This window comes from Trachemys scripta, chromosome 2 (genome assembly GCF_013100865.1).
Source record: "Trachemys scripta elegans isolate TJP31775 chromosome 2, CAS_Tse_1.0, whole genome shotgun sequence".
Classification (NCBI taxonomy): domain Eukaryota; kingdom Metazoa; phylum Chordata; order Testudines; family Emydidae; genus Trachemys; species Trachemys scripta.
The window spans coordinates 149,648,127-149,673,810 of NC_048299.1; the positions used below are offsets into that span (position 1 = coordinate 149,648,127).

The 25,684-nt window shown below is 41.8% G+C and overlaps 1 protein-coding gene across 1 annotated transcript; it reads left to right on the forward strand.

Moving 5' to 3' along the window:
* Nucleotides 1–112: 112 nt before the first annotated feature.
* Nucleotides 113–21,830, forward strand: KCTD9 (potassium channel tetramerization domain containing 9). The gene is made up of 12 exons (XM_034761829.1): nucleotides 113–329; nucleotides 11,918–12,039; nucleotides 12,974–13,017; nucleotides 13,206–13,302; nucleotides 13,794–13,852; nucleotides 14,769–14,897; nucleotides 15,537–15,604; nucleotides 15,715–15,810; nucleotides 16,874–17,023; nucleotides 17,851–17,956; nucleotides 18,303–18,436; nucleotides 19,417–21,830. The coding sequence occupies exons 1-12, from the start codon at nucleotides 282–284 to the stop codon at nucleotides 19,531–19,533; spliced, it is 1,170 nt and encodes a 389-aa protein (XP_034617720.1). The 5' UTR covers nucleotides 113–281; the 3' UTR covers nucleotides 19,534–21,830.
* The last annotated feature ends 3,854 nt before the right edge of the window (nucleotides 21,831–25,684 follow it).

The window sequence follows — 25,684 nt, forward strand, 5'->3', positions numbered from 1 at the left end:
GGCCATCACGAGTGACGCCCTGCCTTTCTCAAGCCCCCTCGCTCTTAGAGCTCTGATTGGCCAAAACCGGGACCCCGCCCCCTCGAAGCAGAACGTTCACCCCTGTCAATCCTCCCTGCCTAACCTCCACACCTGCATGGAGGAACGCCCCTCCCTTGTCTGCCTCCCATTGGGCAAGAGGAGTGGGAGTGGGTCTCCGATTGGGGCCCGGCTATGTCAGTCAGAGGTGCTGGCTTCCGGGTTTGGCGGCGACGTACCGTGGCCTCAGGAGCGCTGGTAGCATGAGGCGGGTCACCCTGTTCGTTAATGGCACCCCCAAGAACGGGAAGGTGAGGGGGGGCTGGCAAAGGGAGAGGGGTTCTGAGGTGAAGTGGGTGGGGCTGGGGGAGGTGGAAGGAGGGATCTGACCCTGGGGAGACGGGGGGGAGGCGGCTTGGAGGCGGAGCTCGAGGGCAGGGGAGATTTGGGGGACGGGAATTTGAGGGGGAGTTAAGGGTGGAGCTTGGGGAGGGGGTGGAGTATGAAGGGTATTGGGGGAGGGGAGACTATGAAGTGTATGGGGGGGGGTGGAGCTGTCAGGGGTAGCGGGGCTAGGAGGGGAAATACGGAGGGGATGCCACTGGTGCCCTGTGCGTATGTGAACACTGAATGCTCTGTGGTTGTACGTATTTATTTTTGTGGGTGTCACAGATTTGTAGATGTGAATTTTTGCAGGTACAAATGACTTACAGTTAGGGTTGCCAGGACAACCCCCCAGGACTGTCCTGAAGTCTCCAGGAATTAAAGTTTAATCTTTAGTTTAAGACAGGGAGTCGGCAACCTTGCAGAAGTGGTGTGCCGAGTCTTCATTTATTCACTCTAATTTAAGGTTTCACGTGCCAGTCATACATTTTAACGTTTTTAGAAGGTCTCTTTCTATAAATCTATAATATACAACTAAACTAGTGTTGTATGTAAAGTAAATAAGGTTTTTAAAATATTTAAGAAGGTTAATTTAAAATTAAATTAAAATGCAGAGCCCCCCGGACCGGTGGCCAGGACCTGAGCAGTGTGAGAGCCACTGAAAATCAGCTCCTGTGCCGCCTTCGGCATGCGTGCCATAGGTTGCCTACCCCTGGTTTAAGATGATGTCTCGTGATGAAATCTCCAGGAATTCATCCAGTGAAAGTTGGCAACCCTACCCACAGTGTAAATCCTTGCGCATGGGTTGTGGGTGCTCTTGCAGGCATCATGTTAATTTGGCTGGGGTAGTGGGTCCAGGTGTTGTGGGTCCATACTGGTGCAACTTAAATACCAGTACATAATACATCTTTCTCTGATGCAATGTAAGTAACAGGATGGATAAAAATCAGGATTTTTTTTTTAATTTAAATTTGATTTTATTTTACTTCAAATTATGTGTTTCTTTTCAAAAAGATATACCTGTTTAAAATGAAATCTGAATGTAATACAAAACATAAGACCTAAATGTATTATAATATCTTAAAACATTTAAATAATAAGTATATTATTGAATCCATGAGTCTCTATCAAAAACTTTGAGTTAAAGTCTACATTTCCATATAAAAGAAAGAGTCGAGGGAAAACCATGAGACTTTTGAGGTCAAACTTTATAAGGGTATGTCTACACTACGGGTTTAATCCGAATTTATATAATTCGAATTTTGGAAACAGATTGTATAAAGTCGAATGTATGCGGCCACACTAAGCACATTAATTTGGCAGTGTGCGTCCATGTACCGGGGCTAGCGTCGATTTCCGGAGCGTTGCACTGTGGGTAGCTATCCTGTAGCTATCCCATAGTCTCCTCCACCCATTGGAATTCTGGGTTGAGATCCCAATGCCTGATGGGGCCAAAAACATTGTCGCGGGCGGTTCTGCGTACAGCCTCTCCCCACCTCCAGGGAAGCAACAGCAGGCAACCGTTTCGCGCCTTTTTCCTGGGTGAACAGTGCAGAGGCCATACCACGGCAAGCATGGAGCCTGCTCAGCTCAAGACAGCAGTCATGAACATTGTAAACACCTCGCGCGTTATCGTGCAGTTTATACTGAACCAGAACCTGGGTTTATACTGAACTAGAACCGGGGGAGGGATAGCTCAGTGGTTTGAGCATTGGCCTGCTAAGCCCAAGGTTAAGAGTTCAATCCTTGAGGGGGCCACTTAGGGATCTGGGGCAAAAATCAGTACTTGGTCCTGCTAGTGAAGGCAGGGGGCTGGACTCGATGACCTTTTCAAGGTCCCTTCCAGTTCTAGGAGATAGGATATCTCCATTAATTTATTTTAAAAAACCTGCAAAACCAGGCAGCAAGGAGTAGGCTGCGGCGGCGAGAGTGATGAGGACATGGACATAGAATTCTATCAAACCGCGGGCCCCGGTGCTTTGGAGATCATGTTGTTAATGGGGCAGGTTATAGCCGTGGAACGCCGATTCTGGACCCGGAAAACAAGCACAGACTGGTGGGACCGCATAGTGTTGCAGGTGTGGGACGATTCCCAGTGGCTGTGAAACTTTTGCATGCGTAAGGGCACTTTCATGGAACTTTGTGACTTGCTTTCCCCTGCCCTGAAGCGCCAGAATACCAAGATGAGAGCAGCCCTCACAGTTGAGAAGCAAGTGGCGATAGCCCTGTAGAAGCTTGCAACGCCAGACAGCTACCGGTCAGTCGGGAATCAATTTGGAGTGGGCAAATCTACTGTGGGGGCTGCTGTGATGCAAGTAGCCAAAGCAATCACTGAGCTGCTGCTACAAAAGGTAGTGACTCTGGGAAATGCGCAGGTCATAGTGGATGGCTTTGCTGCAATGGGATTCCCTAACTGTGGTGGGGCGATAGATGGAACCCATATCCCTATCTTGGCACCGGAGCACCAGGGTACCCAGTACACAAACCGCAAGGGGTACTTTTCAATGGTGCTGCAAGCACTTGTGGATCACAAGGGACATTTCACCAACATCAATGTGGGCTGTCCGGGAAGGGTTCATGACGCTCGCATCCTCAGGAACACTACTCTGTTTAAACGGCTGCAGCAAGGGACTTACTTCCTGGACCAGAAAATAACCGTTGGGGATGTTGAAATGCCTATAGTTATCCTTGGGGACCCAGCCTACCCCTTAATGCCATGGCTCATGAAGCCATACACAGGCAGCCTGGACAGGAGTCAGGAGCTGTTCAACTACAGGCTGAGCAAGTGCAGAATGGTGGTAGAATGTGCATTTGGACGTTTAAAAGGTCACTGGCACTCGTTACTGACTCGCTCAGAGCTCAGCCAAACCAATATCCCCATTGTTATTGCTGCTTGCTGCATGCTCCACAATCTCTGTGAGAGTAAGGGGGAGACCTTTATGGCAGGGTGGGAGGCTGAGGCAAATCGCCTGGCTGCTGATTATGCGCAGCCAGACACCAGGGTGATTAGAAGATCACACCAGGAAGCGCTGCGCATCAGAGAAGCTTTGAAAACCAGTTTCATGACTGGCCACGCTATGGTGTGAAAGTTCTGTTTGTTGAAAACCTGCCCCCTTGATTGACTCATTCCCTGTAAGCAAACCACCCTCCCCCCTTAAATCACAGTTTGCTTTTAAAGGAAATAAAGTCACTTTCATTTAAAAATCATGTATTCTTTATTAATTGATTATAAACATAGGGAGAGAACTGACAAGGTAACCTGGGTGAGGTTTGGGAGGAGGATAGGAGGGAAGTAAAAGGCCACTGAAAAAATTCAATATAATGACAGCCTTTTGGTTGGGCTGTCCACTGGGGTGGAGTGGGAGGGTGCACAGAGCCTCCCCCCCCCATGTTCTTACACGCCTGGGTGAGGAGACTGTGGAACATGGTGAGGGGGGAGGGAGGTTATACAGTGGCTGCAGCGGCAGTCTGTTATCCTGCTGCCATTCCTGAAGTTCCACCAGACGCCGGCGCATGTCCGTTTGATCACGCAGCAGCCCCAGCATTGCAGCCTGCCACCTCTCATCTCGAGCGTCCCTCATGACCTCATGTTCACTGGCATCTTTCCTGTACTTAGATACCGTGTCCTTCCACTCATTCAAATGAGCTGTTTAATTGCGGGTGCATTCCATTATTTCCGAGAACATCTCATCTCGCGTCCTCTTTCTCCGCCGCCTTATCTGAGATAGCCTTTGGGACGGAGGAGGGAGGCTTGAAAAATTTGCAGCTGCTGGAGGGATTGAAAAAAAGGAGAGAAGTTTTTAAAATGATACATTTTACAGAACAATGCTTATATGGTGAACAACACTATTCACATTACATAGCACATGTGATTTCAGTACAAGGTCGCATTTTCCATCTTAATATTGAGTGCCTGTGGCTTTGGTGTTAGAGATCACAGACGCAGGTCCGGGCAACAGAATTCGGCTTGCATGCGGCCATGGTAAGCCATTGTCTTTCGGCTTCTGCGCCCTCCTTTCCCACATACCAAGCCAAGCCCGTTGAGTGCTGCGGTTTTCCTGTTAACCTTCAGCAGCAGAAAACAAACTCAGCTCCCCCCTCCCCATCCAATTCTCTGGGATGATCGCTTTATCCCTCCCCCCACCGCGTGGCTGGTATCAGGGAAGATCCCTGCTAGCCAAAGGCAAAAAGCTCAGCGCCAATTCCCCCCCGCCCACGCGCTTGGCTAACTGCAGGGAAGGATTTCTTTTCAACCACAGGCAAACAACCCAGTAGGAACAGCCACCTCTGTCCCCTTAATTAAATTCCAGTATTTCAACCAGGTTACCATGACCGATATTGTTATGCTCATACAAAGCACACAGGATCTTTATAGAGGAAGGTAAATACACACAGCGTTTATTGAGAATACCACAGTAGCATATGCTTTTTATATATATAAACACACACACACACACAGTCCTGCAGTGATGTTTATAGTTACCAGTCCAGAGTCTGGATCAATCTAGTGGCCAGCCAGATTGGTCACAGAGAGGAGCGAGGTTCTATCGGTCGCGATCCGATGCTCCTGGAGTGTGGCAAGACGAACCCAAAGTCCTATGGCAAAGCACCCTGTTCTTATAGGATTTCTTCTCTGTTGAAGCCTATGGATTCTGCTGTCTCACTTTGTAACCGGTTACTTCTTAATTGGTGTAAACATTCCAATACACCTCCGAGAGGGTCATCCTAGTCTTTGTTCCGATTTAATCAATTGTCTTTAGGGGTGCCAGCCTTTACCTCAGGGTAGTCAATCTGCCCTTCCTTATGGATGCGTGTTGATGATTCTTTGATGTCCTTTAAGTTTCTTCACTCCTTCTTCCTTGACTCTGGCTATAACAATGGCCTTCACACCTTATCTTTTTCTAATGCATACATTCCTCATTCACACAAACAGATTGAGAATACAAACAGTAGTATTTTATATTGAGCAAAAGGGCATTGCAAATTAAACCTTGCTAAGTTTTACAATCAATAACCAAGCCAATTTACATTGAGACCCAGGCCTTCAATGTTCCTCTAAGCTACTTAACATAAACACAATAGAGAATCCTGTCTCTTACTTCCCAATTTGTAATACATATAGGAAACCATAGTAGCTTTATAACTTATTCTAAAACAAAAGGATGACCATAATTAGTCATAAGGATTGTTCTGGTCTGTCATTCCTTTCTGCTACTCAAAAAGGGTGGCTGACAGGATGAAATCAAATCATACATTAATTCTCATAGTACATTATAAAATCCAACTCTTACAATATCACTCTCCTGAGGATTACACAGCGAGACAAAGAACGGGTGTTGCTTGAATGCCAGCAAACACCGGAACCATACGCTGCCAGGCTTTGTCATGCAATGATACCAGATTACTTGCTACTAGCATGGCGTGGTCAAGTGTCCTACCATGGAGGACGGAATAAGGCTGCACTGCCCAGAAACCTTGTGGCAAGGCTTTTGGAGTACCTCCAGGAGACTTCATGGAGATGTCCCTGGAGGATTTCCGCTCCATCCCCAGACATGTTAACAGACTTTTCCAGTAGCTGTACTGGCCGCGAATGCATCCCAAGTCTTCAGGGCAAAGTAATCATTAAAAAACGCTTGCTTTTAAACCATGTTTATATTCTAAAAGGGAAACTCACCTGAGGTCCCTTCCATGGGGTCGTGGTCTTGGGTACTGGCTTGGGAGGGTACTTCAGTCAGGCTGAGAAAAAGATCCTGGCTGTTGGGGAGAACGGAGTGCTGTGTGCTCTCCGCAAGCTGCTCCTCCTCCTCCTCCTCTTCTTCCCCGTCCGCAGAATCCTCAGATGTGGCTGATGAGATTACCCCCGCCTCGGAATCCACGGTCAGAGGTGGGGTAGTGGTGGCGGCCCCCCCAGAACTGCATGCAGCTCAACGCAGAAGCGGCATGTCTGCGGCTCTGACCCGGAGCGACCGTTTGCCTCCTTTGTTTTCTGATAGGCTTGTCTGAGCTCCTTTACTTTCACGCGGCACTGCTCTGAGTCCCTATTGTGGCCTCTCTCCATCATGCCCTTGGAGATTTTTTTCAAAAGTTTTGGCATTTCGTCTTTTCGAACGAAGTTCTGCTAGCACTGAATCCTCTCCCCATATAGCGATCAGATCCAGTACCTCCCGTATGGTCCATGCTGGTGCTCGTTTTCAATTATTGGCCTGAATAGTTACACTAACCCTAGTTTGAAATCACAATATCGATTTTGGCGCTACTCCGCTTGTCGGGGAGGAGTACAGAAATCGATTTTAAGAGCCCTTTATTTCGAAATAAATGGCTTCGTTGTGTGGACGGGTGCATGGTTAATTTGATTTAACGCTGCTAAATTCGAATTAAACTCATAGTGTAGACCAGGCCTAAGTGTGGCACAGTAGGTTAGCCTAAGTAACTTAAGAGACTGTCTGATAGGCATGTAGGAATTTAAGCGCCAATCTCTTTCACTTAAGCATATTTGAAAACTAGTAAATAAGCAATATATCATCTAGTAAATAAGCAATATATCATTCACCATTTTCTAATATACTAAAAATGTACTATTAGTAAGAATCTGAAAATATGCTGTATACCCTAATTCCTCAAATAAATGTATATAGTTATAATGTATCCTCCGAGGTAGCAAAAAGATGTGCCAGTTTTAGTGTAAAGGCTCTATTTGGATGTAAATAACCATGAAAACATGTTGATCTTAACCAAGGAGAGGACTGTGTTTTTAGAAAATAACTAAAGTACAAATGGAAAAGTTGATTAAAATCGATGATTTAAATCGAGGCTTTCCACTTGGTGATTTAAACAATGATTTAAATAAATCCACCCTGTTTAAGTACCATGGGGTTGCTGATGGTGCAGGAAGGGTTTTCAAATCTGTCTATAAAGGTGGATTTTTTTTTTTTTTTCTTTTTCAGGCACAGCAGTCAGTATGCACAAATTTTGTGTGAATGACTTAAGTCCTGCTAACTTGTTTGTAGCTGTTGAGGTGGGGGGGGGAAATACTGCAGGGTTGTGTGGGTAGACATGTTGCAATAAATCTACAGGCATATATCTGGGGTACTCATGATTTGAAAAATTTCTCTCGGTCTCCCAGTGTAGTCTGATTGTAATACTAGTATATAATAGTCGTAGTAATAGTTCTTTTATTTCTAAAATCTCTGGCCCTGCAGAGGCGTTATAACCAAAACAGCAATTAAACCTCTTAAGACAATATATAAACTTAATAGTGTCTGTGTATGAATCATATTTACCTGAAGGGAATTGTTCTATGAATATCCTTCTATTATACACACCAGGGAATTGCCTTCAACCTCTGGTGAAATCTCTAATTGTTATTAGACCCTTAATTTTCTTCTCCCTGCCTCCAATACACGATCCCTCTTTCCTTCTCTCCCTCAAACAAGGAAGTTCAAGCTTTTTTAAGTTTTTATTCAATAATTTTTATAGTGTTAAGAATAAGATGTTACACTATTTAAAATTAAGAAATGAATGACTTATTTATAGAGATTTTCGGTGCACTTTGTTAAGGATCTATTACTATGTACTTGTTATGTGTAATAAACTTCAGCCTCATCTGCAGGAATTCCTTTTCATGGCTTGGAGACTGAATTATCCTTTCATTCTCTAGAGTGGGTCCCTCTAGGATAGGTTTGGGACACATGGGCAGGACAGGATGGGGGAATTTTGCATTGCTGTCCATCCTATACCAGTTCTGTGGGTAGAATATAGTAATTCAGTATCTGGGGCTAGCCTCTTTCAAGAACATCTGCATTTGCCCAATTTTCCACTGATCCTCTCTGTTATGGCCTAGTCCTACTTCTATGGAAGTCCATGGGAATGGGATTGAGCTCATTAAGAGTGAGCATATGTAAAGTATTCACTAACTTTTCTTTTGATGGGGGGGAGAATTTCAAAGAGACTAGGAATTCCTTGCTCCAGTCATGGTTCCATGTGGTTAAAGTCACATTCACATTGTCATTGTTAATGCAGGTCCTGCTCTGTTCCTTCTAGTTTGCAGTGACAGGTCTGTAAATTAAAGTCTGCAGGCTGCTTATGGTTCTGTTTTTATAAATAGCCATCTAAGGCTGGATTGGCCTTTAGCCCAAAATTTAATGTAGTGTTGGTTTAATGTGAGATATTTCCTCTATTGGGGGGTGGGGAGATATCCATGCACTTTCAATAATGGACTCTGTGATGGCCTGTCTTTTCCTTTTCCAACTACCATGATATATCTAAACTTTCAGTTATCTGCTAACAAATGATCTTAAACTTTACTCACTGTCTGAGTCTTCTGAAATAATCTCTGAAGGAGGAGAGTGGCTCAGTTCTCAAGGCTTAGCCGGTGTACAAATCTTAAAAAGAAATGATGACCAACCATCAGGTATTAAAATCTGTTCCACCTTGCCTTTAGCTGTGACACTCTAAGTACCTTTCCAAGATCTGAAGAAGAGCTGTGTGTAAGCTCAAAAGCTTGTCTCTTTCACCAACAAAAGTTGTTCCAATAAAAGATATTACCTCACCCGCCTGGTCTTTCTAGGTCTTACTAAACATAGCTCCTTTTCCCATTCTGCCTTAGATCTATAGCTCATGAGTTATTTAACTGGAATGACAGGACTGACTTAGTATTCACTGCTGCAATGGAAAGCAATGTTGGAGAGCTCTGGAACAGAACAAATGAGCAATATTTAGTTTTCAACTAAATAAACAATCAGTATATAAAAACACTTGCAATATTGGTGGTCCTTTCACTGCTTATTGCCACTTCACCAAATTCAGTCCTGGAGTAACCAGGTTCAAGTCATTTGATTTCAGTGGAGTTAAGCTCACTTACATTGGGGCTTAGTTTGGCCCATCATCCCCTCCTTGAAAAACCTTAGTTGACTTTCTCTGTGAGCAGCAGGATGCCTGGCAGCCCCGGTCCTGTGGGAAAGGTTATTAAATTGCTGCTTTCTTAGCCAAGGCCAGTAGGGCTGTATAAATTGACCAGTACGGAGATATTGCAGCAAGAAGTGCTTCTACAATACTGTGCATCTAATATTCTTTCAGCAGCTATCTTCATATTTTCTCCATTTATGCACATAAAAGCAGTAGTTTTATAAATGTCACCATTTGTTTCCTTTTCTGCTTTCTTGAAACTTCATTTATTGTCTGCCCTTCACCCTCCCCTCCTGCACACGCACCTGCACATTTCTTTTGTCCTTCACCATATTTTTAGATTTTATTAGGGTGAGGTTTTTTGGTCTCAGTCCAGTGAGGATCAATTATGTAGTAGATTTCCCCTCACCCTCCTCATTTTTTGACAGCTCTTTCCGTTCTCTTTTTTCTCATCCTAACAAAAATAGGCAGTGTGGTGATTAGGAAGAGGCACTGAGACCATAAATAATGCATTGGTTTGGAACTGGCTAAGCTTGTTCTGACACACAACAAAATTGGTGCTTGTCTTGTACCTTGAGCAGTACTCAGTTCTCCCAGTCGGCATTTTGTGGAGATTCTGACTTCAGGGACCTTCTCAAGGCCCTGATATCATTAAACACCTGACATTTCAAGTGACTGGGAAAGGGGAGATGGAGAAATAGAATGGAAAAGAAATCCACAGCTATTACAGCATTTTAATGCTCCAATTTTTTTTTTTTTTTTTTGAGTAAATGCCACTAACAGAGTTGATTCTGTTTCTGCTATTCCAATCTGTTGCTAGGGTTGGTTATGATAGCACCCCCAGTCTTAACACTTGACAAATGGGAACAATTGGATCACTGTGGTTTCTGCTAGGTTTTATACATATGGTACATCTGCCAAAGTCAGAAGTTTGGTTATGGCTGCAGTAAATGGCTGCACTGGTGCTCTCATTGATGAGTGTGACATCAATAATTGGTTATTGCACTACTTGGCTTCAGAATATTTAAACAGTAACTTAGTGAAAACAAATCAAGGTGGGAGGAACTATGTCAGCATTGTGTTTTGTCTAACAGTACCTTGCATTTCTAAAATTTTGGCACTTGTATAGCAATTCATGTGGTCAGCACGCTGCACAAGGCATAACTGGCTATTCCTCCCGGAGAGGTAAGCAAGTAATAGACTTCCTACTTTGCATATGGGCAAACTGATATACAAAAGTTGTTATTCGCCTGCGGCAATACACAGAGCCAAAGGCAGATCTCCTGGTCATCCTTATCACTTTATTATTTATGCTTCCACCCCCAATAACTAATGTGTGGCATAAAGTAGTTGGTCACTTTATGATGGGAGGAGGAATTTTGCTGAGGGAGATGGTGCTGCTACAGAATTTACATGTAGTTAACTGTCAACTTTCCTGAACCTGTTTTGCGCTGATTACAGCTATCGTTATTTGTCTAAGCAGACAAATAAGGATGGCTGTAATCAGTGCAAAAAAGATGGAGCAAGGCATGGAGTGACCTGTGGTCTCCATGGGACATGCTTATTACAGATGAATGACCACAGGCTACACTGTTCAATTCCATATACTGTCTTTGGATCATGGGCTGATATTTGGCAATGCCTGATAATTTAAAAAGAAAAATCAGTGTCCATGTTGTGAAACACATCAACAAACTAGTTTCTCTTTTGGTACAAAAAATAGAGATCTGTTGAATGATAGAGCATAGTGCCAGTTTGCTTAAGAGTTATGCTATTTTTGAGAGCTTAGTAACATTATTACCTGTCCACAGATTCTTATTTTTGTTTTTACACAATGTGTAATTAATCTCTTGAACTTGCTGCTACAAGATACTGTTGAGACCAAGAGCTTAGGATTCAAGAAAGGCTTGCACATTTATATGGACAATGAGAACATCTAAAATTAAGTTAATATATATTTTTATAAGGGATATAAACCCTCAAGATTTAGGCCACAAATCAACTACTATGTGATGGGGGTTAGGAAATGCTCGTGAGTAGGTTGTTCCAAATTGCTCACTAGTTTATTGAACTTTCCCTTTGAGCATCTGGTACTGGCTTGATGTATCACTGGCCTGATCTGGCATGACATTTCTTATGTTCCCAATTGTAAACACTTTGATACTCTGGAGGCTTCCCCCCCACGCCCTTGGCTGTTTATTCTTGGGGACTTTCTGTGTGTTTTGTTTTAAAGAAATTTTGCAGTAATTTCATGAGCAGTAGAATGGAGAGAGAATTAGAGGGATTTAAAATAAGAGGCTTAAGTCCTACTAGATAGAGTAGGATTCTAATAATCATTGTACATTCAACAAAAGATGTTTTTAAAAAATCCTTTAATGCTCAAGGTATTTCTTAGTTATTATAAAGACACAACCAAAGCAAACTTTAAAACTGTTTTAACTCATTAGAGAGGGCCATTAGATTGTGGCATGGAGGCTTGTTGTTTTTTTCCCCCTTCATATTAAATGTAGCTAATGTGTGGTGTTCTTTTTAAAAACAGTAGTTTAACTGTCCAGAAAAATTATTCACATATGGTATCTGCAGCACTAAATTACCTGTCTTTTGTTTATAGGTGGTGGCTGTTTATGGGACATTATCAGATTTGCTGTCTGTGGCTAGTAATAAGCTTGGAATAAAAGCGACCAGTGTATACAATGGGAAAGGTGGACTCATTGATGATATCGCATTGATTAGGTAATGTTTATCCAAACAAAAGCTAACTTAATTGATATGGATGCTGATATGCTGTTGTATGAAAATATATGAAGAAAGTGCTATAGAAGCCATTCAAAAAGCAGTTTGTGTAGATACTGGTTAGAAAACAGGGCTGTCCTCCTGGATCTTCAATAACTAGACTTTAATAACCTGCCTCTAACAGTGGTCAATACCTGATGCTTTAGAAGAAAGCAAATCCCATCACAAGTGCCCCTGGTCAATTATGAAATGCTGCATGACTCTGTGGATTCCATCCTGAACCTTGTTTGTAGTCATTTTATGCCCTGAAGCAAGAGAGAGTTAACATTTTCCCCCGTTAGCATTCTCCTATCTGCAGGTCATCTTGTGTTTTAATTTGCCAAAACAGAAATGCTATGATATCCTAGCCAAAGTGTTGTGTTGTTTTGTTTTAATTTTGAGGAGAAATTAAACTGCTTGTATAAGTTGAATGTCATGACATTTAACACCTATTTGAATTGTTATACAGAAATGTGCATACTAAAGGGATACCAATGCACGGCTCATGTATGTGGCTTAATCCGTCAGCCCTTCCATCTGTGAATTACATGTGTGAGGGTTGGAGGATTGGGCATTTAAAATGGTAAGACTGTATTTACTTCACACAAGAGAGAACAGATACTATACATTTTACAGAAGATACAACTAATGAATGAACTAAACTTGCTAAGTAACAGAGGACTTGATTCTTGCCTGGCTTACATTGGTGTAAATTGCGAGTATCTCCATTGAAATTAAGTGTTACACTTATAAAATCAATGGGAGATCAGAATTGGATGCTAAGACTCTAAGTAAATGATAATCAATTTCCATTGCCTCAAACTGATTGGGAAAGGGTTAATCCTGGACTAATGGCTTTTTATACAAAAGTACTTTTTTTTTCTTTTTCCCCCAGGGATGATGATGTTTTGTTTGTTTGCGAAGGGGAGCCATTCATTGGTAAGTGTGTGTGTGGGGGGGGGTTGACTAACGTTTTGCCTTATGAAGAAACAGATTTGAAGTAGATGTAAAATATATATGAAATTCTTTTCACCAGTGTGCAAACAGTTTTCAGAAGAGATATCTTATGTGGGGTTATTCAGAAATATACTTGACTAAAGATCACTTTGTACATTTCATCAATGTAGATCCTCAGACAGACGTAAAATTTCATGAAGAACTAACAGGGTCGCACACGGATTGGTTAACACTAAATGTTGGAGGCCGATACTTTACAACTACACGGTGGGAATATAACTTTAATTTTTGTTTTCAAAGAACTTTAGACTTCCATGAGTCGATACTGATAATTACATTAACCACTGTATGTTCACTTGGTGAGTCTTCAGAGGGCAAATAAAAGAACATTGAAAAAAAATCACTTATTTGGGAGAAAATATTTCTGTGCAGTTATCTTATTGGTCACTATTACTGATTTAAAACCGTTTTCAGATAGTATTAAAAACTTGCTGGAAAATTATACTTGGAATCTTCTCTACTGTAGTTTTTTAAATCCATCAAATAAGCTCTCTCCTTGTAAGATGTCTTATGAGAATAAATTTGACCTAATACACTATACATGTTATGAAAATAGGTCTGGTACAGCATTGTAATTTAGAGAGATGTCTCAATCTCATCACTTTGATAACTGTAAGTACAGGAAATTCTTGATTTGTTGTAATGTACCTCTTGAGCTAGACAAGCTAAAGATAAATTGAGTTTGCTTTGTTTTCCAGGAGCACTTTAGTTAATAAAGAACCTGACAGTATGCTGGCCCATATGTTTAAAGATAAAGGTTGGTATTTTGAAATAGACTTATTCCTTGAAGTTAGCAGAAACACTGTTAATTTTTTTTAAAGACACCCCCTCCTTATGTGTATATGTTAGAGTACCAAAACAGAACTTAGAATGCTTTGCATTTCACCAGTTGTGCTTAAAGTTTGTATGACATCTTGAAAACGTAAATTACAACTAGTAATGCTTATGAATGCTTTTAGTTGCATCTCACCCTGATTTGACAATTGTTTCAATTAATGCGATCAATGTGCTAGCACTGTTCAAGAGACAAAAATACACTCCATGCTCCAGTAAAACTAAAACAGTCCAGTTCTGCTTCGATTTATATTGATTCACCTGCTGGTTCTTACGCTCTAACACAGGGGTCCCCAACCCGGTGCCCACGGGTGCCATGGCACCCACCGGGGCATCTAAGTGCACCCGCATACTGGCCGGCAGACAAGCATCTGCTGAAATGCCACCAACAAGCAGTGTCGTCCAGAGGCGTCGCCGCCGGAATGCCGCTGAAAATCGGCGGCGATGCCTGTGGACGACCCTGCTTGTCGGCGGCATTTTGGCGGCAACGCCTATTGACGTTGCCACTTGTCGGTGGCATTTCGGCGGATGCTCGTCCGCCGCCACGGTCCTCCGTGGCTCGTCGTCTGGTGCCCACCAGACGAAAAAGGTTGGGGACTGCTCTAACATAAATTGTGGTTTGGATTCACAATTGTCCCCCCCCACCTTTTTTTTTTTTTTTTTTTTAAGTTTCCGTTCTCTTCCAAATTGTGTCCCTTTCAAGTCGATCTTTTATTTAACTCATTACAATCTGTTACTTTGAGTGGTGTGAGGATACTGTGTGGCAGTAGTAATCTGAATATGAAAAGTTATATCTGTATCAAATTTAATACAATGCATATTTTTTTGTATGCAAACAGATGCCTGGGGGAATAAGCAGGATCACAGGGGAGCATTCCTAATTGATCGCAGTCCAGAATACTTCGAACCAATTCTGAACTATTTGCGTCATGGGCAGCTCATTGTAAACGATGGCATTAATTTGCTAGGTGTGTATTATCTGTGTGACATCCCTAAAATTTATTCAACCTCAAAGGTTAAACTCTGCCCCTAGGTACATCTAATGGCGTCAATAAGAGTTGTATATGTATATCTGAGGGGTTGTAGATGTTTTAAAAACTTTGGTACATTTGTTATTGATTAAGTTTAATTCTGTGATTTACAGTTGAATGAAAATAAAATATTCGTACTTATTCAACTTGAGGGTTGTAAGGATTCTTGGCATGCCCTAACCTATTACTATAATTCTTGGTTTGATTCCTTAACCTGCATGTACTCCAGATCTTTTACACTGCTTGTATTGGAAAAACACCATTATTAAATTGATGGATGATTTTCCCTTTAATCTGTGGATAAAGTCTCCTTTCCTCTACCCCAATTACATCTAATTAATGTATATGGTTGACAGTTGTATTATGTATTTCTTGGAGATGGTTTTTATCTTCCTGAGAGTTAAGATTAATTGGGGTGGGGGGAATTGAATTTATGCACTTGCAATCCTGGGGACAGATCTTGCACGACTTGGGAGGTTTTAAACTTCCTCATATCCCAGCGAAGGAGGGGGCTTGGCATCATTCAGGAAAGGGCCCTTATTTTCTAAATAGCCAGGTAACTTTTTCTTTTATTAGGTGTTTTGGAAGAAGCCAGATTTTTTGGTATTGATTCATTGATTGAACATCTGGAAGTAGCTATTAAGGTAACTTTTGTATTGTATTTAACTGTACGTCTTGGGTTTTTTAAAAAGCAATTTTAGCTCTCACTTCTATAAATATTAGTTTTAAACTCTTTGATGCAACTCTCTTGCAGAATTCTCAGCCAGCTGAGGATCATTCTCCTATATCCCGGAAGGAATTTGTCCGATTTCTGCTGGCAACCCCAACTAAGTCTGAACTGCGCTGTCAGGTATAATACAAACATTGCTTTGAACTAGAGTCCAATAGTAAAATGCCCTACATCGCATGTGACAATTAGTGATGTGAAGTCCAAGCCATGTGTGTGGATTTTTCCTTTTTTCCCTTTTAATTCCTTTTGAATGTGAGACAGGAGGTTTTGATTCAAAGATATGGCTGATCCAGAACCAATCATGCAGGAAAAAAAAAAAGCCCTTCCATTTTGCTTTTTGTCTTTTATTATTTTAGGTTGAAGGTTTCATGTAGCAGCCATTCATCGAACTAATCAGTTCCCTATTTAAATGCAAAATGAACTAACATAACTGAGGACAATGTATGAGGTTTTGCATTTACATTTCATTAGCTCTCTATGGAGCAGAAGGTGTACTTGCGTATATTTTTCTTCGATTTAAGGGACTGAGAACACTGGTTAGCCTTTGTGTAATGTTGTAAGCTCCTTACATAAATTCACCTGTCTGAGAACATATTTAAGGTCTGAATTTAAGTACACCTCTACCCCGATATAACGTGACCCAATATAACATGAATTCGGATATAACGTGGTAAAGCAGTGCTCCGGGGGGGGCGGGGCTGCGCACTCCAGCAGATCAAAGCAAGTTCGATATAAGGTGGTTTCACCTATAACACGGTAAGATTTTTTTTGGCTCCCGAGGACAGCGTTATATTGGGGTAGAGGTGAATAAGACAAAATGAAGGTAAGCGTCTAATGTTTTATTTTATATGCACAAGAAAAAAAAAAAAGATGTGTGCAGATGAAATAGAATTATAAAGTTTTTCAAGCAGATTGTAATAGTAAATGTCTAGGGCTTCAGTGTTTTATAAATAAACAAATTTTATTTGTAACGCTTCTTACATAAGCTAATGCTCCAATACCTCTCTGATGAAAATAATATTTATATCTTAGAAATGGGAAACTGAGTCAGAAAGATTGTATCAGAGGTCACAGAGAGGGAGGGTGTTAGGGCTGCGATTAGAACGCTGAAGCTTCTGACTCAGTTTTGTGCTTAGACCACTGGACTAAACCTCATCTTCAACTTCTTTTTGTTTGTTTGTAGGGTCTAAATTTCAGTGGTGCAGATCTCTCTCGGTTAGATCTTCGATACATAAACTTCAAGATGGCTAACTTAAGCCGCTGCAACCTAGCCCATGCCAACCTTTGCTGTGCAAATCTTGAACGAGCTGACCTCTCTGGATCAGTGCTTGATGTGAGAATTGTGTCTTGGGAAAGGCTGAGCTGTTCAGTGTTACATAGTCTAGAAGAGCAATATTGGGAACAAATACAAAGTAGCCACATTTGTTTTAAAAACCTTTTTCAAGCTCTTGAATGTATAGATCACTTTACAACTCTTATTTAAAATGTTTGATTACACACAGACTTGATCTGACCGACTTTGCATAGTTTTTAGTGCCTGATAAGTTTATAGTTCATCCCAAAGTTTTAATTTCCTTCCCTCCCCAAATCCGTTTCTATGGAAGCATAGGCCTAAAGTAAATAGAGCTTTAGGTCTTGAGCTTGCATTGGGTCTCTTGAAGAGCTGCTGTGTGCTATTGCACTACTCGCCATTCTAGGAGGTTGGCAGGGGAACAGTGTTATAAGCTTTCACTCCTCCTCCTTAGATGGCACGATATGCTGTGCCATAATGGGTTTCAATGCCTTATTATAAGGCTATGTCTATGCTACCACTTAAGACGGTATAACTTATGCTGCTTAGGGGTGTGAATAAGCCACCCTTTTGAGTGACAGAAGTTACACCAATCTAAGCACCAGTGTGGATAGTGTTATCTCAGCGGGAGAGCTGCTACCGCTGCTTGTTGGGGGTGGATTAATTAAGTCGATGGGAGAGCTCTCTCCCATCGGCTTGGAGCAGTTACACTAGAGAATTTACAGAACTTACTGCTGCAAGCTCTGTAGTGTAGCCATAGCCTAAGATAAATGATATGATCTGACAAGCTGTTCTTACCTTTTGGTCTCTGCAGTTCTCTGAGCTGTGTGTAGAATCTTACTGATAGCATATACATTTTTCTTTACCAGTGTGCAAACCTACAAGGTGTAAAGATGCTCTGTTCCAATGCAGAAGGGGCATCACTGAAAGGATGTAATTTTGAAGATCCCTCTGGCCTTAAAGCTAACTTGGAAGGTAACAAAAATAGTCTCTCTCTCTCTCTCTCTCTCTCTGGTATCCACTTGCTTTGGGAGTCATACAGACATAAAAGTGCAAGCGATGCTGTGACTTATGTTAAATGGTACATGGCAGCGTTTCAGACTTATCTTTGAGAGGAGGCTTTGTCTAGTCAATTGAGAGCATGGTACTGGAAGGCAGGAGCTCCTGAGTTCTAGTCTTGTTTCTGCCATGTCTTGCTTTGAGTTTGGGCAAGTCCCAAAAGCCCATGATTACCCTAGCTTTGTGCAGGGGATTGGCTGTGTGAATTTCACCCTTGAGAATTTTTTGTTGTTGTTGTTGACCTATTGTTTGTGTATTTTAGGTGCTAACCTGAAAGGTGTTGACATGGAAGGAAGTCAGATGACGGGAATTAATCTAAGAGTTGCAACTTTGAAAAATGCAAAGCTGAAAAACTGTAACCTCCGAGGAGCAACTCTGGCAGGAACTGACTTAGAAGTGAGTAATGTTTTTTTGTTTCATACATAGTAACTTGTTTAACTAAGCTGCGAGTAGAATTATTAGACATCAGCATTGATAGAGGGCCTTAGCAAGGTTAATTCCTTTCAGCTGGGTTATCTATTAAAGGGAATACAAGGATACTTTAAACTGAGAGCAATGAAGAGGCACTGATTTTAAGTATAGCAGCTGTCAGTTTTCTTTTATTTGTCCTTTTATTGCCCCAAATGCCCCTATCTCAGTCTGTCAGTACTTTTGATCTTACTTCACACTTGCCCCAGAGGCTGAGGAATAAAGACTTCAAACCGTAGTTTTTTCAGCTTGCCAAAAGATTTTTGGCCTTTCTTCCAAAGTGACACACAGATCTGAATGTGTATGGAGATTTCATTACACTTAACTTTTAGTGTTAGATCATGCACTCATTGAAGACAGTTGGAGCTTTGCTATTGACTTTACTGGGGAGAATCATGCCACATTCAGCAGGGTCGCATGGGGAAGCCTGCCTTGCTGTTAGAGGTCATGCAATATGCCTTAAGTGTCTATTGTAGAAAAATTACTTCTCTTAATTGGTATGTTCACAAGCACTATAAAACTGTTAAGATGGAGGAAATTGCTGATATGCCCCGCAGTTATGTCTGCTGGCACGGCAACCATTCTTATTTCCATCAGCTTTGTTCAATGTGGTTCAAATGCCTTAAAGGATGCTAGTTTGAGATGAGGTATTTGTATTGAATCTTATCAAATTCCTTCACTAAAAATACATTTACCTGTAGCTGCTTGTGGTAAGCAACCAAAGTCTCAATCTGAAATAGTTTACCAGGAGTAGCTAATTTAGGGTAATATCATAGCGTCCAACTAATTCTAGCTTGCTCTAACTACCATTCTGCAGAAGCTGGAAGTACTTTTATATTAACTTAAACTCTCATAAAAGGATTTCTTTCTACGCTTAACCTGAGAGGCTTTTCTTTTATATCCTTTAGAATTGTGACTTATCGGGTTGTGATCTACAGGAAGCTAACTTGAGAGGCTCTAACGTAAAAGGAGCTATCTTTGAAGAGATGCTGACGCCTTTACACATGTCTCAGAGTGTCAGATAGGACCTGGCACAGTTGACTGGAAGAATACTTGCTGAAGAGGAAGAAATGAAAACATTTATCATGACTTTCTTTCTCTACCCACTCCCTTTATAATCCAGACATACCATTTATTAGACAATAACTTATATCCTCAGTAGTGCCTAAGGAAACACCTCTGGTCACTTTTGGGGGGAGGGGGCTTTTATTTAATAGGTGTAGGAATAGACATTGTTGCTACCTTTTGAATGGAGATAGGGAAGTGGGCTAGTTTTTAGAACCAGAATGTTATGTATTTTTTTAAAATAGTCTTGTTTTAGCATCACCTCATTTTGGAATGCATTTTTAGGACTTTAATTTATAAAGCACAATATATGCAATTATATTTATTACATTTGTATCTGCAATATAAATATATGAAATGTTAGTCACATACAGTAGCAGAAATGTTCAGGTTTACAATTAGCATTAGTATATCTACAGTTAGTTTCTTTATTCATGCACAGCATATTAAATGATGAATGTGGTGGGGACAGAGTTCCCAAAACATTTTTTCCAGGTACTTTCTTTTGGGGGGTTGGTGGGGGGAATGACAGCATTTAAATAAGTCGTCACAGGTAACACTGCCTGGTAGTAGCTTGAATTTAGGTATGCAATTCAATTAGTTCAGCCAACTTCTGAAATATACAGTGGAAGCATCTTTGCAACTCTATCTTCACTAGAAAATCTTCATGCACAGCAGAGCTTTGTTATAATCAGAACTTAAAGGAGCATGTTCCAAGATGCATACTACTTATTTAGTCCTTTCAATGTCAGTGTGGAGTGCTGACAAGTGAAAAATCTATCTAGCTTATACGTGTCCCTTCTAGGCCCAAGCCTAAGTGCATGTGGCGTTTTTTTGTTTGTTTGTTTTTAAAACAGGAAATTAAGTGTGGATTGGGAAGGGGAAGACCGTTTATTCCTCCAGCAAAGTAGACACAGTGCCTGATGCCCAGCCTCTCTCTCCATGGTCACTACTGCTGTGTATGGAATGGCCAGTGTTGCCCCTGAACATATGCTATGCAAGCATTCTGTACACTGAAACCATGGATAGCACGGACCTTCCCCCGTGCTTCATGTTGGGCCTATTCAGAGCAACCATGGGAGCCACTTCCCTGAGGCAAAACTCCTTTCCTTTACCCCTCTCTATCTGTTAGTGCACAGGGAACTATGGAGTTTCTGTAGTGCAGAAAGCCTTATGGGATCTCCATCCAGCAATGAATTTCACTTAGGGTGACCAGATGTCCTGATTTTTATAGGGACAGTCCTAATTTTGGGGGCTTTTTCTTATATAGGCTCCTATTACCCCCCCCGCCTCTGTCCCCATTTTTCATACTTGCTATCTGGTCACCCTAATTTCACTCAAGAAGCTGTTTCCACTGTAACACCAGTTGAGACCCTCTCATATGTCTCTGTGATTATTCTGTACACAATCAAACAAGCACAGACTTTTTATACCAAATAAAACTGGGTGCATCAAGAATACTTACCTCACTAACTTAAAATACCCCAAAGTTAAAACCAATCTTACTGGAAGATAGGAACAAAGGTAGCATGATGTTAAACTTGCAGAGCTTGCCATTGTTAACCGTGATCTAAATTGTCACAGCTACTTCAGTGGGCCGCCTTTTTAGCTGTAGAAGTGCAGATCTACCGTCTTCTATACAAGGAAGGTGGTGTGGTCTTAATGGTTACAGCAAAACCATTAATTTTCCTAGGAAAGATGAGATCCCAAAAAGTACATGACTGGGGGAATGGGGCTGTATTGGGTTTGACTTCATCATGTCACGTGACCTTCTTGGGCTCGAGGTCACATAGCCAATTGGAGCAGAATTGGGATTCGTCAGGCTCTTAGGCCTTTTGACTTATTGGACAACTTATCTTCATGGCAAAAAGTTGCATTATAAATATAGGGTCATTTCTTAATGTACCACTTTCCTTAACAGTGGAGTAATGTACATGCATTGAAGGAAGAAGGGCGGGTATAGCTGGAGAAATGTACTTAATTAAATGAATTATTTTTGTCATTTTTGTAGCTGGCAGAGGTAGAATATTGTATGGGAGATATCTATTTTCATAATCAGTGTGTATAAATTCTATTTAAACTTTCACTGATAGTCACTTGAATACTCACAGCAGAAGGCATTGTTCACTTGCAAACACGTTTAAGGTACATCTTTGTCTGTGACAAGACTGCAGGAATAGCCAAAAATGGCATGTTCTGAGAATGCAGGTTCTAGCCTAATGTAAACTGGCTGCATCAATAAATAGTATAAAATGTTTATACGGAGTCTTGTTTTTTAATTGAGTAAAGTTGTGAAAATATAAGCTGGAAAAAGTCTTACTTGCAAGTGAAAGGCAAATTAGGTTTTGTACTAAAAGCATTAATGACCAGATCTTGAAAAATGCGGCGCAGACTTTCAAGAGCACTCAGCTCCCTTTTAGGCATTGTAACTGGGGGCCAGGGTTTTTCAGGACTTGGCCCCTGGATCACTATAGGAACTGGTAGGTCCTGAACACTTTTGAAAATCTGGCTCCAATTGTGTTGGCAGGGCACTTGGAAATCTGGCCCTGTGTGTCTGCAAAGCCTATCTGTTATTGATTTGAGGAAAGGGTTTGAATTCTATAACACAAGAAATAAACAAAAACTGTGCAAGTCCTTTCCTATGTTATGTAACTTATCCCTACGTATTATTTTGCTTAATAAACCATTTTAACAGCTTGATTAGTTGTATCAGCAGGAGTCATGTGTTAGCCCTTCCTGCTGAGATGTTACATTAGGACAGAAGATTGCTTTTCCCAAAGTAACTAAATCCTCCTTAAAATACTTTAATCTTTATCAAATTATTTTTTAATCCATTAATCAGAAAGGGGCTAGGAGGACTGTGAATGGACTACTAAACAGGATGGAGTGGGTATTTCACTACTTACATCAAAATGGAATGCATGGGAGCAAACAGCTGGATAAAAATTCAGATTTGTGCAGCTAAGTTTGAGTTTCACCCCTCTTTATAGGCATCTATCAGCATATTTATAGTCTGCAATGCCTTTCACCTCCAAAAGGTGTAAGGGTCACTGCTTAAAGACACCAATATTGTTTGTTATTACATAGTACCTGGGAGCCCCAAGTTATGGACTAGCACCCCATAGTGGTAAGTGTTGTGGAAACACAGAACAAAAAGACGGCCCAGGCCCCAATCTAAGTAATATAGTTGTCAACTGAATCATCTAAATTATACTTTGAACTTTAGAGAACCAAGAATCTCAAAGCACTTAAAAATATTGACCACATTTTCAAAAGGGGCAGATTTTCAAAGTATCTCCGCCCCCAGGGCGCACTCAATGGACTGAGCACTTTTGCAAATCTGGCTGCTTGTTTGGGTGCCTAAATGGAAGCTGAGCACTTTGTAAAATGTGGCCCCTGAGGTCTGATGTACAGAGATGCTTGGCCTTTAATAAACTGAATTCCTTGTACATTTAAACTGTTGCATCTCAACAACTCCAAACTTACCCAGGATGTACTTTCTATTTAAAATAATTAAGAGCCATTGATAAGAAAAATGAGGATTTTTCCCTAGGGACCCTCTGATTTATGGCTTCTTAAAATAAAGACTGTTTATGGCTTTTAGTGACAACACTCAGCTGAATTTAATAGCTACACCTGGGGTGTTTCAATTATGTGCTTCACTTCTGGTAGGCTATAGCAAATTGTAAGAACAAAATTGCAGTCCACATGAGACAATTAAATTGTCACCTGCAGGGAAAGCGTCAGTATTAGGAAGGTTGGGAAGATACGTGTATATAAAAAGCAAGCTGGCAGGTACAACATGTAGGATATATTCCGAAGAAGCAGAGTTGGGATTATTCATTCAGCAGCGCCTCTCATCAAGCAGGTAATGTACTTGAACCAGACCATGCATTAAATTTTGGATGCTCAGTGTCCCAAGCTACTTGACTAGGAAAGACTGCAGAGCATTTTTCAAGGACTGAGGTACTAGAACAGAAACTGATTAAATCAAATGGATCAGTTGTGGGCCTGCACCAAAACCCTGGGATCTGAATGCTCCCGAAACTCTGGGGAGGTGTTCAAATTTTGCAGGTGGGCTAACCCTAAATCCTGGAGTTAAACACATCCAGCCTTTTTAGAAATAGCTTGAGCTACAGCTGGATTTCAGGTGCAGCAGGCCAGAATTTAAGATGCATTCCAGAAATACAAACACTGTCATGATTTTGTAGTAACAGAATTGAGCATAACCTGAATGTAATAAACTGATTATTGAATAATCGGGTGTGGGGTGCGTGGGGGATTTGTGACCAATGGATTCTCAGCAGCTTTTTGCAAGTATAGGTACAATTTGTCTTTTTATAGAGTACCCACCGTCTTTGTTCAGTCCCTGTACTATTTTTGCATTCATGTTTTGCTTTCTGGTAGAATGGAGAAGACCAGGAAGCTCTTTGTAAGGTTCCTCATGTTTATTCTGTCTGTGGAGATTTGCTTGGCTCAACACTGGTCTTATGGCCTGCAACCGGGAGGAAAGCGGGATGCTGAAAATCTGGTAGAATCATTCCAAGAGGTAGGTTTTTGGTTTTAAAATGACACTTAATTCATTGTACCTTTCCCCACATGCCCTCCGGGGGATGCGAGCAGAAGAGCAGCCTTAGAATCTAAAGGTATGTCTACACTGCAGTTAATCAACCACTGATTCTCATTAGCGGAAGGGCTGTGGGGCTATACAACTGCAGTATAGACACCTGAGCCCAGCTGTCTACATTGCAGTTCTATAGCCCTGCAGCCTGAGCGGGATCTAGCTCACGCTGGCCAGCTGCGGGTGGATAATTGCAGTGCAGACGTCCTTTAGGTGACATGGGACAGCTAATGAATTTTCAAACCTTTTTGGAAAATTTAAAAAATTTCATTGAAGTGAAAGTGGCCAGCTTGACAGCCCTGGAAACCCAATTCTAGCCATAGAAGAGAGACAGTTGCAGCTTCCCCTAGCTGTGTAAGAACTGCTGTCCATTTTATTTTAAAATCTGAGCATCTCATGTTTGAGGGGAGGGAACACCTCTAAGAATGAGAGGGAAATATGGTTTCAAGTTTCAGCCAGTCAATAACTTCTCTGCTATATTGTCAGCTAAGGTTCCAATCAGCTATTTTGTTATGGCAACACTCACTCCACTTGAGCTCAGGGAGGACAAGGAACAGCTGCCCTCTGGTAATTGGTCACTGTAGCAAAGCGAAGACTCACCAGTGCAGCGCCTCCTGCTGGTCGTCTGGGAATTAGCTCTTTTCCAGTGTATAGAGTGCCCTCTGCAGGCCAGTATCTCACCTACCGCTGGCCCCATGTCCCGCCTCATGCCCCTTTACCTCAGGGTTCTGCCTCCAGCAGTAACCTACAGTCTGGGTCTCCCCTCCCAGGGGAACCCCCGACCCTCTAGCCCCACCTTGTCTCAGTGGCTACTGACAGTCATCCTCCTCTAGCCCCCGCTCACTGGGGCAGACTGCAGTCTGTTATGGCCACTCATCATTGGCAAGGAGGTCAGACCAGCTGCCTCTGCCTATCTCTGGGCTGCACCTCCCAGCCCCAGTACCTGCATAGGCCTTAACCAAGGCCTCAGCCTGGGGAGTTGCCAGACTGGAGCTTCCCGGCTTTGTCCAGGTACCCTTTTCTCCCCAGCAGCTAGGTCTTTCTCTCTCCACAGCTAGAGAGAGACTGATCCAGCTCCTCCCTGAGCCCTTCTAACAGGGTCAGGCATGGCCCCAGCTGTGGCTGTTTCCCAATCAGCTTAGCCTTTTCTCTCAGGAGAGGGTAACTGCCCCTCTACTGTCATATGTTGATTCCGGAACCCAATAGGTACTGTCATATGTTGACCATGCACTTGGATTCAAACTAGTAACCAGAGCTGAAAGCCTCTGTCCACCATTTCCATTTGTTGGAGTCTTCTAACCTCTCTGATTCATCTCTACTTTCATGAGCATTTCTGAAATTTACTGTAACAAAAGTGGGATAACACTAGTTCTATGCAGGGGGAGGGAGAATGGTGAATTTGTGAAGTAGAAAAGCATGTCCGTCTAGCATAGTAGAGTGGTCCTCTAGCAGAAGATTCTCTTTCCATGAGATTTGTATCCTCTTCCAAT

Bases quoted from the DNA above. Each gene is read 5' to 3' on its own strand.
- KCTD9 (XM_034761829.1), top strand. From the start codon at position 282: ATGAGGCGGGTCACCCTGTTCGTTAATGGCACCCCCAAGAACGGGAAG. The intron at 13,303-13,793 runs GTGGGAATATAA...TTTGTTTTCCAG, and splicing joins CGATACTTTACAACTACACG to GAGCACTTTAGTTAATAAAG. The intron at 14,898-15,536 runs GTGTGTATTATC...TTCTTTTATTAG, and splicing joins CGATGGCATTAATTTGCTAG to GTGTTTTGGAAGAAGCCAGA.